The sequence below is a fragment of the Geotrypetes seraphini genome, chromosome 11 (assembly GCF_902459505.1).
Source record: "Geotrypetes seraphini chromosome 11, aGeoSer1.1, whole genome shotgun sequence".
Taxonomy (NCBI): Eukaryota; Metazoa; Chordata; class Amphibia; order Gymnophiona; family Dermophiidae; genus Geotrypetes; species Geotrypetes seraphini.
The window spans coordinates 21,519,491-21,536,029 of record NC_047094.1 but is presented as its reverse complement, the minus strand read 5'-3'; the positions used below and the strand labels follow the sequence as shown (position 1 = coordinate 21,536,029).

Below are 16,539 nucleotides of genomic sequence, written 5' to 3'. Positions count from 1 at the left end.
ATAACCACTTTAAATTGTTTACAATTAAATGCTTTTCTCTGTTTTCCAGGAGCTCCAGAAAGAAATGGACCTGGCAAAAGCCAGAATTGCAAGGTACAATTTTTGTATGTATGTCAAGTTCAAATGAAGATTTCCAGATGAGATTGTCTGTATTCCTAGATATTTATAAACATCTTCATATTCAACTTCTTTATCTCAGTTGGAGGAATTTTTCAGTTTTGCTCTAAGGAAGGTTGTATTACTTTTGCTAGACCAAAAGTCATTCTGATGACTTCTGAGAAGCTTTTCTCTACATAGGGCTAGATTCACGAACCTGCCCAATCCGGGCAGGTCCGATGAATTCTGCAAACTTCAATATGCAGAATGTAGATGGTCTGCGCATGTGCTGGACCTCCGGGCCCGGAAGGGTTTTCCCCCCCCCCCCCCCTTTTTTAACTACATTTTGGAGCCTGTGGTTTTAACCCACTTAAGCCCGCGGGTTAAAACCACAGGCTTGCACTGTGGGGAAGGGTGGGAGAGTCGGGGCAGGCAGACGGGTTTGGATTCGGGGCAGGAAGGCAGGCATGTTGAGTGACAGGGGCAGATACTACTCTCGTACTCCTTTTCACTGTGTTGTGGGTGTCTGCCTCTCTCTCTCTCTCTCTCTCTTTCGGACTGGATTTCTTCCATGCACTGCTTCTCTTCCTCCCGGTCCTGGTGGCTGACTTCGCCAGCTCTCTTCTCTGGCAGGCAGGCAGGCGCGCTCGGGGCTGCAGGAGATCAGGGCAGAGAGCAGGGCGGCAGAAGACAGGGCAGTCGGAGGCGGGATGGCCTAGCAGAGACTCTGAGGCTGCAGAAGCGAATTGACTTGCTAAAGCTAAGGAAGGAGAGAGTGGTGCAGCTGCTAATACAGGCTAGTGTTACGGGGAGGGTTTGAAAAAGTGCCTGTCTTTTTTTTTTTTTTTTTTTTTTCCTTTTGTACTTTCTTTACCGGAGTCAAACACAACTTCAGGCTGTGCTGAGTCAGGCCGAATCCACAAGCCGGTGAGAGGGTTAAAAAAAAAAAAAATGTTTTGAGTGGCAGGATTTGTGAGCGCGATGACAGCCGAGCATGGGGAGGTTAGGCCCCGAATCGGAGAGGTTGATTTTTTAAAAAATACACCTCGATTCGAATCTATTCACCCAAAGTGAATCGATTCGAATCGGGTAGCACTAGTGGATAATACTATATCCTGGTGGGCAAAGGTGGGGTAGTTCAGGACTATTAGGATCTTTAGACCTGGCATTAAAGTACATACAAGGGATTCAGTTTGAGGTTATTCCTTATTTTGATTTCTGAGTGTTTGTTATACTGTATATCTTAAGTTAGCATGGTTCTGAAAGGGGGTTGTCTTGTTTTTTTTGTTGGTATCACGCTTGAGATTGAGAGTAGGGATGGGATATTGGTGATGGGGATAGTCATCTCATGGTGTGGTGGTAGAACTTTGGGGTTTGAGTCCTTGTTTGGGGGTGCACCTGGGGATATGGTTCTGTTGGTGGTAGATGTGGACTGGACTTCTATTAGGCTTACCAAGTATAGGAGAGGTAGGATTTGTGTGATTGAGAGAATCATTGTGGTTCTTTGAGTTTGTTTCTCTGTTTTTTTACCTAGTAAAATGTTTTCCAATGGTGGAGAAGTTGTATAGCAGGTAACAGGACTGTGCAAAAGAGCTATACAATGAAACCTCAATGCCTTAAGACTAAAGCATTGTACTGTGATTTCAGATGCCCTCAGAAATCAGTGGGACAAAGTGTCTAATGGTAGATCACTTTTCAGATAACATCTGAAATTAGAAATTTTCAAATGAAGTTGAGTTGGCACTATCTGCTCTGTAACTTTGTCTACTTAATTCTAGGCTGAAATAGTATATATTTTTTTTCTTTACTAGAGGGAGTGATGAGCAAGATCAACGTTTTATGAACAGGATTCATCAGTTGGAGTTAGATTTAGCACAAATTAAAATTGATCTATTGGACTTGCAAAGCTTGAAGTCAAGTTGTGAGAAAGTAGATACCATCCATGAAAAGGTATTCTCAAATAATAAGCTTTATTGATTTTATTTCTTTTCTTTGCATGCTCTAATGTAGTGTTCTTCACTGCAAGGCCTGGGGGCCATTGGCAGCCCCTGGACACCTCTAGGGTCCCTCCCCCACTATTGTCATTCATATTTTGTCCTCCTACTCTCTGCCTCTCTAGCCAAGCTCCTGACAGATGGGGGGAAGTGGATGGGGGAGAGGGAAGAGCCACATGCTTGAAGGCAAAGACATTTCTGAATAAACAAAAATAATGCATTTGAATATGCTGACATACACTGACTGGTCAGCAGTATTTCAGTCCTGCAAAGGAAAGTATTTGGTTGATCTCCATCTGCTCATTTAGATCCAAAGTGGCCTCAGCTTAAAAATTAACAGAGACCACTGCTGTAATGTATCCCAATAAGGACTAGTATTCATGGGCAGTTTTCACATACTTACACAAATGATATTTGGAAGTAGTCCTAGAGTCAAACCCAATGAAAACTAGACAGTGTTTTAGCACCTGAAATAAGAGCCTAAAGTGGGATTCTTTATGGAACTGCACATTTAAGGAGGACTTCTCCTTGTTCTGAATCCTGTTTGGACTAAAGGTATCTTAGCTGTGTAAAGCTAAATAATAGTTTGTCCAAAAATGGAACAAAAGACATTGCATAAAATGTACACTGGCATGAGGAGTATTTGTTTAAATGACTTCAGAAGTCAGCTCAGCTAAAATGCTATGGTGCATCTTGTAAAGGAGAGAATATTTTTTCAAGTGTAAATGCCTTTTTTTTTTTTTTGGATATGTTATTGCTATGTACCTGCAAAACAACACTTCTGCCCAGCCTGCAATTTGAGCTAGGTTTTAATAGCTAAGCACCTTTCTTGCATTACCACCTACTCCCTGATTATGTACTGTATTGCTAATTCTACATATCATAGTCCTCCAGGCTCCTGAAACCCCAGAGCAACACTTTTACAAGATTATTCTTGTACAGGTTGATTTTAGGGATCTGTTTTGTTTCATTACTTGATGATTGTGACAACTGGATATGAAGCTAATTATTAGAATAAAGCAAAACAACCTAGTGTATATATAATCACTTTTTTGTGTATTGATGGGTTTGGTTTTTTTAGGTTGATGACAGAATTAAAGAATTTGTCAAGATGACAATATTTGGTAATCAAGAATTGCCAGAATCACTACTGCAGTGGATCTCATCCAACTTTGTGAGCAAAAATAGCTTCCAGGCTGTGTTGCAAGAACTGGAGCTAAAGATTTTCAAGAATATTACACACTATATAACTGTAACCAAACGTATGCCAACCTCGGACACAATAGCCAGTACAGTCACTGCAGGCATGTCTGGCATTACAGAAGAGGTAAGCTTTATCCATGCTGCAACCTATGAAAACTTAGTTTCCATAAAAGAGAATGGAGCTTTCTTAATTTTTTCTAACTTGCTAGACAGTTGAATTTTTAGTTTTCCATGGTATAATTCTTAGAAACAGAGAATATTACAAATTATTTTCTTTCCATTTATGTTTATTATTTTACAGTTGTTAAACATTATGTAATTCTAATATAAATAGCTTTTTGATTGGGACTTGCTAGGGCAAATGGTTTGTCAATGGTATGTAAACTGTTTAGGAATGTTAAAGCGGTATATCAAGCTCAAATAAACTTGAAACTGGAAATTCTTACTTAAGGTTCTGGCCCAGGTGTGGAGGATAGCTTAATAGTTAGAGCTGCAGGCTAATAACTAGGGAAATTCTAAACAAAAAATGGAATTAAACTCAAGTTAACTATAACTCATTTAGGCAAATAAATAAATAGGTCATCTATAGAAAGGAGGCAGGACCTCAGACCATGTTGTTGTATCTCATACCAGCCAATGGCTGTTCAACCAATACAAATTGTGGTTTTTTAATCATTGGTCCTCCTCCGTCACCTCCAATGCATGTGCAACATTCAGCAAATGTTAAATATTGTGCAAAAACAGCAACTCGTCTTTTATTTATTTATTTTTTTTAAATGTTAATTATCATTTATATTCCGCGGGTATTCTTTTTTTTTAAATTCTTTATTCCTTTTTAATCATTCAACAAGTGTACAAGAAAAATCATACATAGGCTCAAAAACAACAATTGATAATCCATCAGATAATAACAATTGTATATATATATAAACCCATAACCCACCCTCCCTCCCAACACTATTCTTCTTAATTCATTTTACCTTTATAATCTAGTTATTTGAATATCAAATTTATTTTTTTAAATATAAAAACCACTTATCTTAATGGTCTCGTCTCATTCTCTAGCCTAGATCCCCTACCACTCCCAAAGCAATTTTAATGGTGCATAGAAGCAACTCCAGTGGTTGGGAAGTAAGGCTAATGCCAAGGGGCTCAGTCTCAAAAATGGCCAGGGTAGGTTCAGGATGAATATGCATATTTAAAATTCCATCATATCATATGCTATGAGTGAATCTCAGAGGAACCCATCCTGAGCTTTCTGGGAGGACAGGATATAAACCAAAATAAAATAAATAAAAGGTTGGTTGTGAGTAAAATATTAGCAACACTGTTGGATTGGATTTAATCAAATATTGACAATGAATGTGACTATACGTCAGAGAGAATTATAAAACCACTTTTCCAAGATTACATCAAATATAAGTGCCTGATTGTCTTTATGGTGAATTACTGACTGCCCCATTCATGATGCCAGTATTTGATCATGGAGTGTAACCTGCACAGTGTGCACAGGGCTCTGGCTGCTTTGTTGGACAGATTTGATGGATCATATGGGATTTTATCCACTATCATTTACTATATTACTATGCTTCAGAGTCTAATTCTAATACCAGATACGTCTTTATTCCATTTCACAGCCTGGCTCTTGAAAGCAAGATACACAAAGAAGATATTCTGCTTAGATAAAACTGTTGTGTTCTAGGAAGAGGCCAACATCTGTCATATATCAGAGTGCTGAGAATTTTTGAGGACTGGTGCGAGGAATGTTATGTTCCTTTTTCTATCTTCACTGTTTGATATTTTGGAAATCCAAGGATGTCTAGACAAAGTTTGGCTCTGAGCTCCTACAAGTAACAGATAGTGATCATTCCATATTAAGTAGTCTGTGCAGGTATTTTTCTTGGTACTTGTCCAGATGTTGGATAATTTTTAAAGGGTGTGACTTATGTGAGACTGTTTTGGCATTTTGTGATGCACCCATGGGATCAAAATCTTTCAGAGCTGGTGAAAGCACCTTTTGAGGAGGACATGCTGAAGACCTTATTCCTTATGGTAATATTTTAGCCAGGTGGATTTCAGAGTTGCAGGCCTTTTCTTGCAGAAAGGAGGAAAAGGTGATGATTGTTTGAGGTCCTTCCTTTTTGCCTAAATAAGGTGATGACCCCATTTCACATTAGTGTCCTATTCAATGTTTCGGAAAGGTGGGAATCAGGAAAATAGATGACTCCATCACTTGGATGTGCAGCAGGCCTTGTGATTGTTACTTCTAATCTGAGTTTTATACACTGTTGTTATCCTCAAAAAACGGTCCAAACAGACAAAGGAGGACCAAGACGTTTCAATGATTATCTGGTTTCCTTTATGGAATCAAAAAGGTGAGGCAGCATCGAAAGCAATGGTGGCTTGCTGGGGTAAGGAGGCTATTGCTTCAGCATACATTCTTCAGGTGCAGGCTATGCCTACACTGGAATTGCACTTAACCAGAGAGCAGACTGCCTCCATAGTTTAGTGCTATCAAAGGAAGTTTGTAGAGCAGTCAGTTGGTCATCTCTGCTTGCCTTTTTGCATATTTACAGGCTGGATATGTACGCTCAGCGGGACATTGCTTTTGAGGTAAATGTATTTCCTTAGCAATAGCAGCAGATGAATCCAGAGACCAATGGGATAGCACACATCTACCAGCAGGCGGAGATAGAGAAACTAATTAACAGGTGGTCCTATTGGCTGGCATTCCTTCTGTATCTTCAGTATGCTCTATCTCCCAGCAGGTGATGGTTGCTATTCGAATAGCTCCTGGATTCTGTCTGTGACTGGAAAATTATTTTCTCCTGTTGAGGTTTCTCTTCAGTGAGATGGCAATTTTATTCTCCTGTTGAGGTTTCTCTTCAGTGAGAAAGGGGTATCCGGCTGAATGTTGCCGGCTTTAGTAGTTACACCTGGGCCCCTTCAGGTCCCTGCCTCACCCTCCCTCCATTGTTAGAGGGTCTGACTTGGTCTTGATTTTTTTTCTTTCCCTTCTCTGTTATTTAAAAAAAAAAAAAAAAAAGAGGAGACCACAGTTGCTACATTCTGCCCTGTTAGTGCTGCACAACCAGTTTTTACTGGCTTCAACCGGCCCTAACAACAAGCTTGTGAGCATATATGTGTTTTTTACTGTTGTTTGAACTTCAGGTTCTATTTGGGAGTCTTAGTACTGTGGGTTGGGTCAACGTACATTTAAGGAATGGATATTTTATTGAGGCTAAGTTTTATGATTAGAAATCCGTTGAGGGAGCCGGGACTTCCCCGCCCTTTGCATGCACGCACTTGGTTTCCTTGTTGGTTACAGCGCGGCAGTAGCGGTGCAATTTCATGCTCGCACTTGTTCTCCTTGTTGGGTTTCAGTGCAGCAATAGTAGTCCTGTTTATTCTGAGGCTCTCTTTCATTGGTGTTTGTCGCAGCCATGTGCAGCTGATTGTGCAGGTGCCGGTTTATAGCAGCACACATGAGATGGGACATGTTTTTTTCAGCGCTGTTGGAAGCACCGCACTGTTCTTCTAGTTATTCCCCGAGTCTGATTTTCTTTCTATGCAGGCCGCGGCAGGGTATATTTTGTGGGGCTTGAATCCAACTATGTTTCTAGGAGCGTTGATGCAGCGGCCACATGTCGGCGAGAATCAGGCGTGCGCTTGGGTCTCTGGAGATGGCGGGAGAGCTGCAGCGTTCCGGTAGTTTATTTCCAGCTGGCTTTGGTCAGGGTATGCTGTGGCTTCTCTACTTTCCGGTTCAGACAAGTTGTACATGATTCACCAGCTTTGGGACAAGCTTGGGCAGATTTATATGTCTCTGTCTGTGTTCCTGCTGTATTCACTTGAAGGAAGCTGCTACTTTAATCGGACTCTGGGGTTAGCCCTCAAGGGGATTACCTGAGAGACTCTGACCTGTGCTAGGTCACCCAGTCTCAGTTTGTCTCCAGACTGGGTCGACATATGGCAAATCACGCACAGTGAGATCAGCTGTAAGATAGTGCCCTGTATTTCACACGGGTATCTCATTTTTTTTTTTTATAAAAAATGTTAAACAAGAAAAAACAAACAAACAATAATCAAAACTGATTAAAACCTGGAATTAAAAAAACAATACAATTCAATAATTACAAATAATCTTGAATCACATATTTTTGAAAAAGATAGGTTTTAAGAATCTTCTGGAATGTAATGTACGGGGAAATGCATCTTAATTGGACAGGAATTGTGTTCCACTATCTTGCTGCAAGATATGCACTGGCCTGGAAGGAAAAAAAAAACCTGCTAGCAAAGTATTCAGGTTTAGCTCAAACCTTGAGCTGCAATGATAAGCTATTATATTCAGGTTCAATAAATATTTCTAGTGGGGGCTTATAGCCTAAATCTGTTCTAAGGCAATAGAGAGTGAAGTGACTTATACCCACGATCACATAGGTGTGAGCAAGATTTGAACCCTGATTTCCCTAGTTCTCAGCACACTACTCTAGTTACTAGGTTGGTCGTCCATTTCACTGCTCTGCAACTTGGCCAAGTCAGGCATGGATTTTTAATCCTTTCCCTTCTGCTGTTGAAATAAAGAGTTGAACTTTTTTATATACTTATCTGTCTTCAGTCTGCTTTTATATACTTTGCCATTCTGGCCCTTGTGGACTGGTTGCCTATCTTATTTATTTATTCAATTTTCTATACTGTTCTCCCAGAAGAGCTCAGAATGGTTTACATGAGTTTATTCATGTACTCAAGCATTTTTCCCTGTCTGTTCCAGCGGTCTCACAATCTATCTAATGTAGCTGAGGCAATGGGGGGATTAAGTGACTTGCCCAGGGTCACAAGGAGCAGCATGGGTTTGAACCCACAACCCTAGGGTGCTGAGACTGTAGCTTTAACCACGGTGCCACACTCTCCCCCTGTTTCTTGGGACGATCTTACAGCTTCCTTAGTCACTTGCTACACCATGGCTGAAACAATGGTACTAACCAAACAGGCCAGCAGTATTACTTATCAGCCTAACACAAAAAAGTGTTTAGCTCAAAGAATTTTAAAACCAGTTTTTTTCTGTAACTGTTATTGGCCTAGACTTTGCACACAAAAATAGTAATTTCTTTCTTCCATATTACAGGAGGCACGGATCATTGTAAATAATGCATTAAAACTCTATTCTCAAGACAGAATTGGTATAGTGGACTTTGCCTTGGAATCTGGTGGTAAGTCAACAGGAAGTTCTTGGGATTCACATTATTACAATAGTTTTGTTCAGTTTGTTGTTGTCTGAAAAATCTTTCCCAATATTGTCTCATTTAAAGACTCTGAAGAAGTACTTGTTTCCTCAATGTAGTTTGGAGACAAAATAAGTAACAAATTCTTCTACTGCTTCTGAGTGTGTTATTTTAAGACCCATGATTTTGAATTTGCAGAAAAGCTTGTAATGTCCATTCTTTTTTAATATATATTTTGTAAATATTCATTTTGAAGTGTTACAGTACTTGATAAAGAAAAGCACTGTAGAATTAAATATAAAAATGAGGAAATTCCCATTGTGCTACCAGCCAACAAAGGGGAAAGCCAAAGAGAAAAAAAAAATAGCCTATGTTACTGGTCCAAATTAGCCATAGGTAGCTCCAGTCATTTAGCATCAAGCAAAAATATAAGCTGGCTGTGGTCAAAAAATATATATATTTAATCATTAGAAGAAAAAATAATACATTTAGAAGAAAAACACTACTGGAATTGTCCTCCCACTTCTTGTGTAGTCCAGATATTTGACCTGGAAATAAAACAGATCTTTAGTGAAAGAAAACCCCAACTTTTCAGAAGAATCCACATTTTTGTGAGATCAGAGCTATCCACAAATAAATAGGCAGAAGCAGGTTGAGCAGCCCCTTCTTGAATATCACCACAATCTTTGTTTTTATTTATTTGGCTTTATATCCTGTGCTCCCAGGAGAGCTCAGAATGGGTTACAAGTTTACATACATATTAAAGTTAATTTATGTGAGGTGATGACAAATATGGCATGGCAGGACAGTTAACCAAGCGTAGTAAAAATAACATGAGAAACATGGTATGATGAGATATAACATGACAGGAATTGTGTATGAGAAACATAACATATCTGCTCATAAATTTCATAGGTATATAGCAGGGGTGCCCACACATTTTGAGCTTGCGAGCTACTTTTAAAATGACCAAGTCAAAATGATCTACCAACAATAATTTTTTTTTTTTTTAAACCCCACAAAGCACACTGTACGCATAAAAAATGTTAATTATCATTGCTATTCCGGGTTTTTTTTCCAAAGAGGTCAAAGCAGATGACTCTATGCACTTTCACCTCAGTAACAATCATACAAAAATAGACAAATAACCCCCTCCCTTTTTACTAAACCATGATAGCAGTTTTTAGCGCAGGGAGCTGCGCTGAATGCCCAGCGCTGCTCTCGAAGCTCATAGGCTCCCTGCGCTAAAAACTTCTATTGCGGTTTAGTAAAAGGGGACCATAGTGTAAAATATAGACAGCAGATATAAATTCAGACACATTTTGATCACTAAATTTAAAATAAAATTATTTTTCCTACCTTTGTTGTCTGGTGATTTCATACGCACTTTCTTCTTCTGACTGTGCATCCAATGTTTCTTCCCTTCTTTCAGGCTGTATGCTTTCTCTCCTCCAGACCTCATTCACTCTCCCAACTTTTTCTTCCGCTTTCCCTGCCTCCCTTTCTTTTTTTCTCTCTTCATGCCCCCTTTCTTTTTTTCTGTTTTTCTTCTTTCCTTCTGTCTCCCTGCCTGCCCTCTTTCTTTCTCCCTGCCCTTCCCCAAGCCACTGCCACTGTCATCGGGGAACAGGCCGCCACCGACGCCCCAAGCTCTCCATGCTTCCCTGCGTCAGGCCGACCAGCATTCCTCTCCCCGACGTCAATTCTGCCGTCAGAGAGGAAGTTCCGGCCCAGCCAGGCAGTGATTGGCTGGCCAGAACTTCCTCTTCGGCAGAATTGACTTCGGGGAGAGGAAGGTTGATCGGCCCGGTAGATCGCGATCGACCTATTGGGCACCCCTGGTATATAATATGCTGAATAAGGTAGCAAAGTAATCATGTTTACATTTTGAAGCATCCAAAGGAGGAGCAGAGTGAGCCTGATCTTCAAAAGAACCACACTTTAATAGCAAACAAAATAGTACATACATAGTCATCTAAACAAACGTAGGTCTTGCCACAAATCGTTTTTCAGCAATGTGCCTGCCTCAGGAGTCCTAAAACATACATAATAAAAAAAAATTATTATATTAAAAACAAAATACATATAAAAGTGTAAAAAAATAATAAAACAAAAGTACGCTTCTCTTAAGGTGCATTCTATTTGTCTGGAAAGATGTTCTTCTGTTAAGTTTGATGTGGCAAGTAGAGAATGACACAGTGACAAAATTCATCACCGTTACCGTCCCCGCGGATAACCGCGGTAAACAATCTTCATGTCATTCTTTAAGGAGAGAGGGAAGAATCAGAGTATGAATGGCCACAACCACTGACCCTCAAGCTTTGCTTTGAAGAATGCTGATGTAGAAGGACTGAGGCTGAAATAGACACTAAAAAATGACATGGGATTATTTCCCACGGTTATCCGCGGGGACGGGAACGGTGATGAATTTTTATCTCACCTTGTCATTCTCTAGTGGCAAGCATTAAAACGTGTCTGTACAAGCTTTTGGAAGTTGAAGGAAAACTGTTGCTTTAATGCAGTTGGGGAATAGGTGGGGACAGGAAATTTCTTTAGTGAGAGATGTCACTTAAAACTTATCTTTTTAAGGTGGTAGCATTCTTAGCACTCGCTGCTCAGAGACCTACGAGACCAAAACAGCCTTAATGAGCCTCTTCGGAATTCCTCTCTGGTACTTTTCTCAGTCTCCCCGAGTAGTAATTCAGGTAAGTGAAGCACAAACAAATAGATCTGCCCTGTATGATACTAGTGCTAATGTCTGTAAATTTGTATTTATCTTTTTTTTTTTTTAACTCTTAATTGCTTGTTAAATTTTCTTTCCAAAATACAAACATCTCAACTTACAGCATACAGCAGTTTTTGCCTCATACTTAGCTATCGTGGCAACTATTTCATGTTGTCACATTTTTACCCCTTTCCTGCCCACCCCATAAACATCACCTCCCCTTCTAGCTGTGTATCATCCAAAAATTAAAAAAAGTGTGTTTTCCCTATGAAGTGCTTCCTGGCTAATTTAGCTCCAAAATGTTCCAATTATGTCTCATTGTTCAGGTGCCCCCATGAGCTAATTGAAAGTCATGACGCCTCCGCCCTCGCCCTCTGTCACTTCAAGAAAAGAATTAGATTGTGAGCCCGCCTGGACAAAGAGGGGGAAATGCTTGAGTAACTGAATAAATTCATGTAAACCATTCTGAGTTCCCCTGGAAGAACAGTATAGAAAATTAAAGAAAGAAAGAAAGGAGAGGAACATTCATTCCCTAATGGGCCATTTACCTCCAGCTAGTATTGACCTCAAGCCCCCTTCCACATCAAACACTACTAAACATCTCTCCCTGATCTTCACAGCAACCTCCCTACCCCAGTCCTATGATTGGTCCTGTTTGTGTCCCTTCCCCTTTTCTGTCTTCCTTATGCAGTTCTATAAATGCCCATTAACTGCAGAAAGCTCAGGCGGCCATAACCACTACCCCCACCAGGCCTCCCAGTGTGCAGCCAATTTGCACTTCGCTGCAACCAACCATGCTTGAACCAGTTTCCCAGTCCTTTCACTTATTCTATTTGATATTGGTCCAAAAAGAAAATATTTGGGTTTAACTTGAGTTGCACATCAGTGAACCTAGGTGTACTCTCTTTAACTTTTGATCAGTATTCTGGAATAACCTTGAATGCCTATCAAATGTGTGAAAAGGATTCCTGCTACCTGTACCCCCTCCAAAACATAAAAATTTATATGCATTTTCCCTTATGAGGGTACTGACAGACTGCTGCAGTTATGACATTTTTCCATGCCCCCCTCTTTAAATACAGTGTATTTTAAAATACCAGCAGTTTTTTGGGTAGCTTCAAAGTGCATCTGCCATCAGCCTGCCACACGTGCAACTGAAGGATAAAAAGCACAATTTTATGCACTGCTCTGATAGAGCTGCTTCACTTCCTCCTGACTTGTCTAAATTCTAGACTTTGTCCCAGTCAAAAAGTTTAAAAATTACTCTCCCAAATACCTTCATTGTTAGGAGACTGTGTTCCTTATTACTAATTTTCATTCTGTTGGAGGTTTTGTTTTGTCATCCATTTTTTATTTTTCTTGTTGTCTTGAATATAGAAGCTGTACATCTTGACAGTTTTGAAGGCACTTGTTATCATTCCTTTTAAGCTTTGCACATTTTAACCTCTTTAAATGCATAGCTTAAACAAATAGTCCCAGCTATTTTTCAGGCAAACTCTGCCTAGTTCTACCAGCAGATTGAACCAGTTCTCAAAAGGAAAGTACGCATGTGCTTCTGTTTGGAAATTAAAATTACCTGCAGAGATATGCACCTTTTACTTTATTGGGTGGGTATGTCTTCCCCCCCTTCCAAATCTAGGGGAACATGCAATGAAGCTACTAAATAGTAGATTTAAAATAAACTGGAGAAAATATTTCCTCACACAACGTGTAATTAAACTCTGGAATTGGTTGCCAGAGAATGTGGTGAAATCATTTAACTTAGCAGGGTTTAAAAAAGGTTTGGATAATTTCCTTAAAGAGAAGTCCACAGGCCATTATTGAGAAGGCTTGGGAAAATCCACTGCTTATTCCTAGGATAAGCAGCATAGAATCTGTTTTGTTACTTGGGATCTAGCTAGGTGCTTGGGACCTGGGTTGGAAACAGAACACTGGGCTTGATGGGCCTTCGGTCTGTCCCAGTATGGCAATTATTATGTTTTATCCTCAATCAGCCTTTACCACTGTGTTGATAACCCTTTTTGTTTTGTTTTAATTTTGTAGCCTGATATCTACCCTGGAAATTGCTGGGCATTTAAAGGTTCCCAGGGTTACCTTGTAGTTAGGCTTTCCATGATGATTTATCCTTCAGGATTTACAGTGGAACACATACCAAAGACCCTCTCACCAACTGGCAACATCACAAGTGCTCCTAAGGATTTTGCAGTATATGTAAGTTGCATTTATTTCTTAAATTAAGTCTGTGAGAACCTAGATAGTTGGATTTATTTCCTAGCTCTGATTTTACATTATGTGCAGGGTAAAAGTTTTAGAAAAAAATACTAAGGGCTCCTTTTACGAAGATGTGCTAGTGGTTTTAGCGTGTGCTACAATGCCACGCATGCTAGACGCTAACGCCTCTCTAGAGCTGGCGTTAGTATTTTCCGCATAGCGCACGCTAAAAACGCTAGCGCATCTTCATAAAAGGAGCCCTAAGACGCCACTTCATACACATTTCTCCAGGCTAGATTTCATCAGATGTCCAGAGGTGAGCATTGCTGCTGATCACATTGTTGTGGCTCCACTTGCTGTATGGCAGTTTAGAGCAGCTTCTTCATTATTCTAGAACCTTCTCAAAGTTCATTTTCCACAAGGTGTTGGAGTAACTGGACTCAGTCCATTCCTAATGGTGATAGAAGTAAAAATGGAGAGCCCCTATACAGGGAAATGGATGTCTTATGTGACTAGCCAACAGACTGCATTTTTTTATTTCTTATTTGTGGCCATTCTGAACTTAGACTGGAAAAGGTACTTTGAAACCTGTACACACTGAGGCTAATTGACCAGATATATAACTTAAGGGTCTACTATTGGCAGGAAGACAATTGGTAGGATATGGCAGTTGGTAGAAAGATCTACCAACTGTCGCCCTACCAATTGTTGTCCTATTTTTTACATCTACCGGTTGTTGGAAATAGGAAGCTGATCCTTGCCCCACCCCCTTCCCTGGCATGCCCCTCAACCCCCCAAGAAGCAGCAGCCTAATGGCAACCCCTTCTGAAAGAGCCCACCCCAACCCCCTGGAAGAAGAAGCTTACCCCCCTTCCCCCCAAAAAAAAAAAAGAAATAGCTTGGCGTCATGGAAGGTCCATGTCCCCCCCCCAAACCCCCCAGAAAAACAACAGCTTGGCAAGAACTAGGGCCATGAAGTCCATATTATGGGAGAGGCCCCCTGTGGGAGGGCCTCCTGTTCTGACGCAGAAGGCCTACACAGAGATGTACAAAAAAATAACCTTGGGAGGGGGGCATAAAGAGGTATCTGTAGTAGGGTGATAATTGATAGGAAGATAATTGGTATTGTGAGATCAAATCCCAGTGGTGCTCCTTGTAACACAGGGCAAGTCATTTAATCCTTCAGTGCCCACTGCTTTGAATACCAAAGCCACAAGAAGTTCCATTTTCCTATTTAGTATTCTTAGTCATAGAGAGCACTTATTTTCCTATTTGAGAAGTACCCACTCCCCATTTCTGCCATTCAAAACAAACTAAACAGACAGTTCTAATGCCACCTAGTGGTACGTAAAGGATTACAAAATTAAAGAGCTTATGAGAAGCTTAATGGAGCTTTGCAAGTAGCATGTCATATGACCAATTAGTAATTTGTGGGATACTCTTTACAGAAAAGAAGAATAATGCAAATAATTATACTTCCCCTCCTTTTTGATGAATACAAATCATTTGTAGTTATTCTGTACTGATGAATACAAATCATTTGTAGCTATTTCTGTTCTTAAATGTTAGTTATCTATCACTTAAATGCATGCTAATATTTAAGTATGTCATCTAATGCTTAAGATTTTGTAGTATGCAGCTTAGTGAGGTGTGTATATGTAAATATATCTATCTATCTCTACATCTCTCTCTCTCTCTCTTTAAGCCCGTTATATTAACGGGTGTCCTGTCCAACAGCACCCCTTCTGGCCCACCGGCATGAACCTCATATCCAACTCTCCCTCTCTTATTTCCTCTGTCCTTATCTCCCTCCCCCTCCCTGAATCTCTCTCCCTCTCCCCATCTTGCCTCCACATCCATTTCTCCCTGCCCCCTGCTTCCCTCACTCTGTAACGCACCCCTGCCGGCATCTACTCCTCCTCCCGCCTGCTCATCCGCCCGCCGTGTTTAACTTCAAAGATCCAACGCGGCACGGGCAATTTATATTTAGCACATTCTATTTCTCACATTTACTAGTATACGTGAGAAATAGAATGTGCTAAATATAAATTGCCCTGAAGCAGCAGAGGGAATAAGAGACCTGCGAAATGCTGACCGCGTGAATCAGCTCCTAGCGGCACGGACAGTCTCTCGGTCTTCGCTCCAAACTAAGATTTTGAGAAAGACATAAAGAAACACATTTTAAAAAAAATCTTTATTCATTTTCAAACTTTCATCAAGTGTACAAATATCAAAACATTAACATAGTAAACATCACTTGATATTCTTAATATTATATCTTAAAATACAAATGTGTAACCCTCATCCCTCCCATCAAACTCATTAATAATTTCTAAAATGAACAATAAAATATAATACCCTCCCCCCTCCCTACAATAACTGGCGTATATTTCAATAGAAAAATGGCGTTTAATCATTACAAAAGGATGTTAATGGCTCCCAAATTTTAATAAAGTTCTTATAATTTCCATGTTGTATAGCTAATGATCTTTCCATTCTGTACATGTGACATAATGAATTCCACCAAAAATTAAAATTGAGTCTACTGTGATCTTTCCAATTATTAGTGATATGTTGAATGGCGACTCCAGTCATGATCAATAAAAGAATGTTATTATGTGAAGATATCTGACTCTTTTTTTCTCATAGACATTCCAAATAATACTGTATCATAAGACAATGCCACGTGGTTTTCCAATAAACAATTTACTTGATCCCAAATTGAGTTCCAAAAGGCTAAAATATAGGGACAATGAAACAAAAGATGGTCCGAAGTCCCTATTTCAGGATTACAATGCCAGCACCTATTTGACTTTGAACTATTTAACTTTTGTAATCTAACTGGGGTCCAAAATGCTCTATGCAAAAGAAAAAACCATGTTTGTCTCATAGTTGCAGACAATGTACATCTCATCCTCCAAGACCAAATTTTTGGCCATTGAGATACTGAAATCTGATGCTTAATCTCAATGCTCCAAATATCCCTAAGACCATTTTTAGGCTTTTTTTTTTTTTTTTTACATATTCACTAATACTTTTATACCACTGTGCGGCTTGGTGACCCAGAAAGTCCACCTGAAAGCATAAA

The 16,539-nt window shown here is 39.9% G+C and overlaps 1 protein-coding gene across 14 annotated transcripts in view; it reads left to right on the top strand.

The window, feature by feature from the left end:
- SUN1 (Sad1 and UNC84 domain containing 1) overlaps positions 1-16,539 on the top strand; it is a 140,115-nt gene that overhangs the window by 99,483 nt on the left and 24,093 nt on the right. For all 14 annotated transcript variants that reach the window (XR_004541140.1, XM_033963963.1, XM_033963969.1 and 11 more), the window contains 6 exons: positions 50-93; positions 1,908-2,046; positions 3,172-3,417; positions 8,419-8,503; positions 11,105-11,220; positions 13,284-13,451. Coding sequence is in view for 13 of the 14 variants with exons in the window: in XM_033963963.1 (XP_033819854.1) it covers positions 50-93; positions 1,908-2,046; positions 3,172-3,417; positions 8,419-8,503; positions 11,105-11,220; positions 13,284-13,451 (798 nt within the window). In the remaining variant the exon portion in view is untranslated. The remainder of the gene's footprint in view (positions 1-49; positions 94-1,907; positions 2,047-3,171; positions 3,418-8,418; positions 8,504-11,104; positions 11,221-13,283; positions 13,452-16,539) is intronic.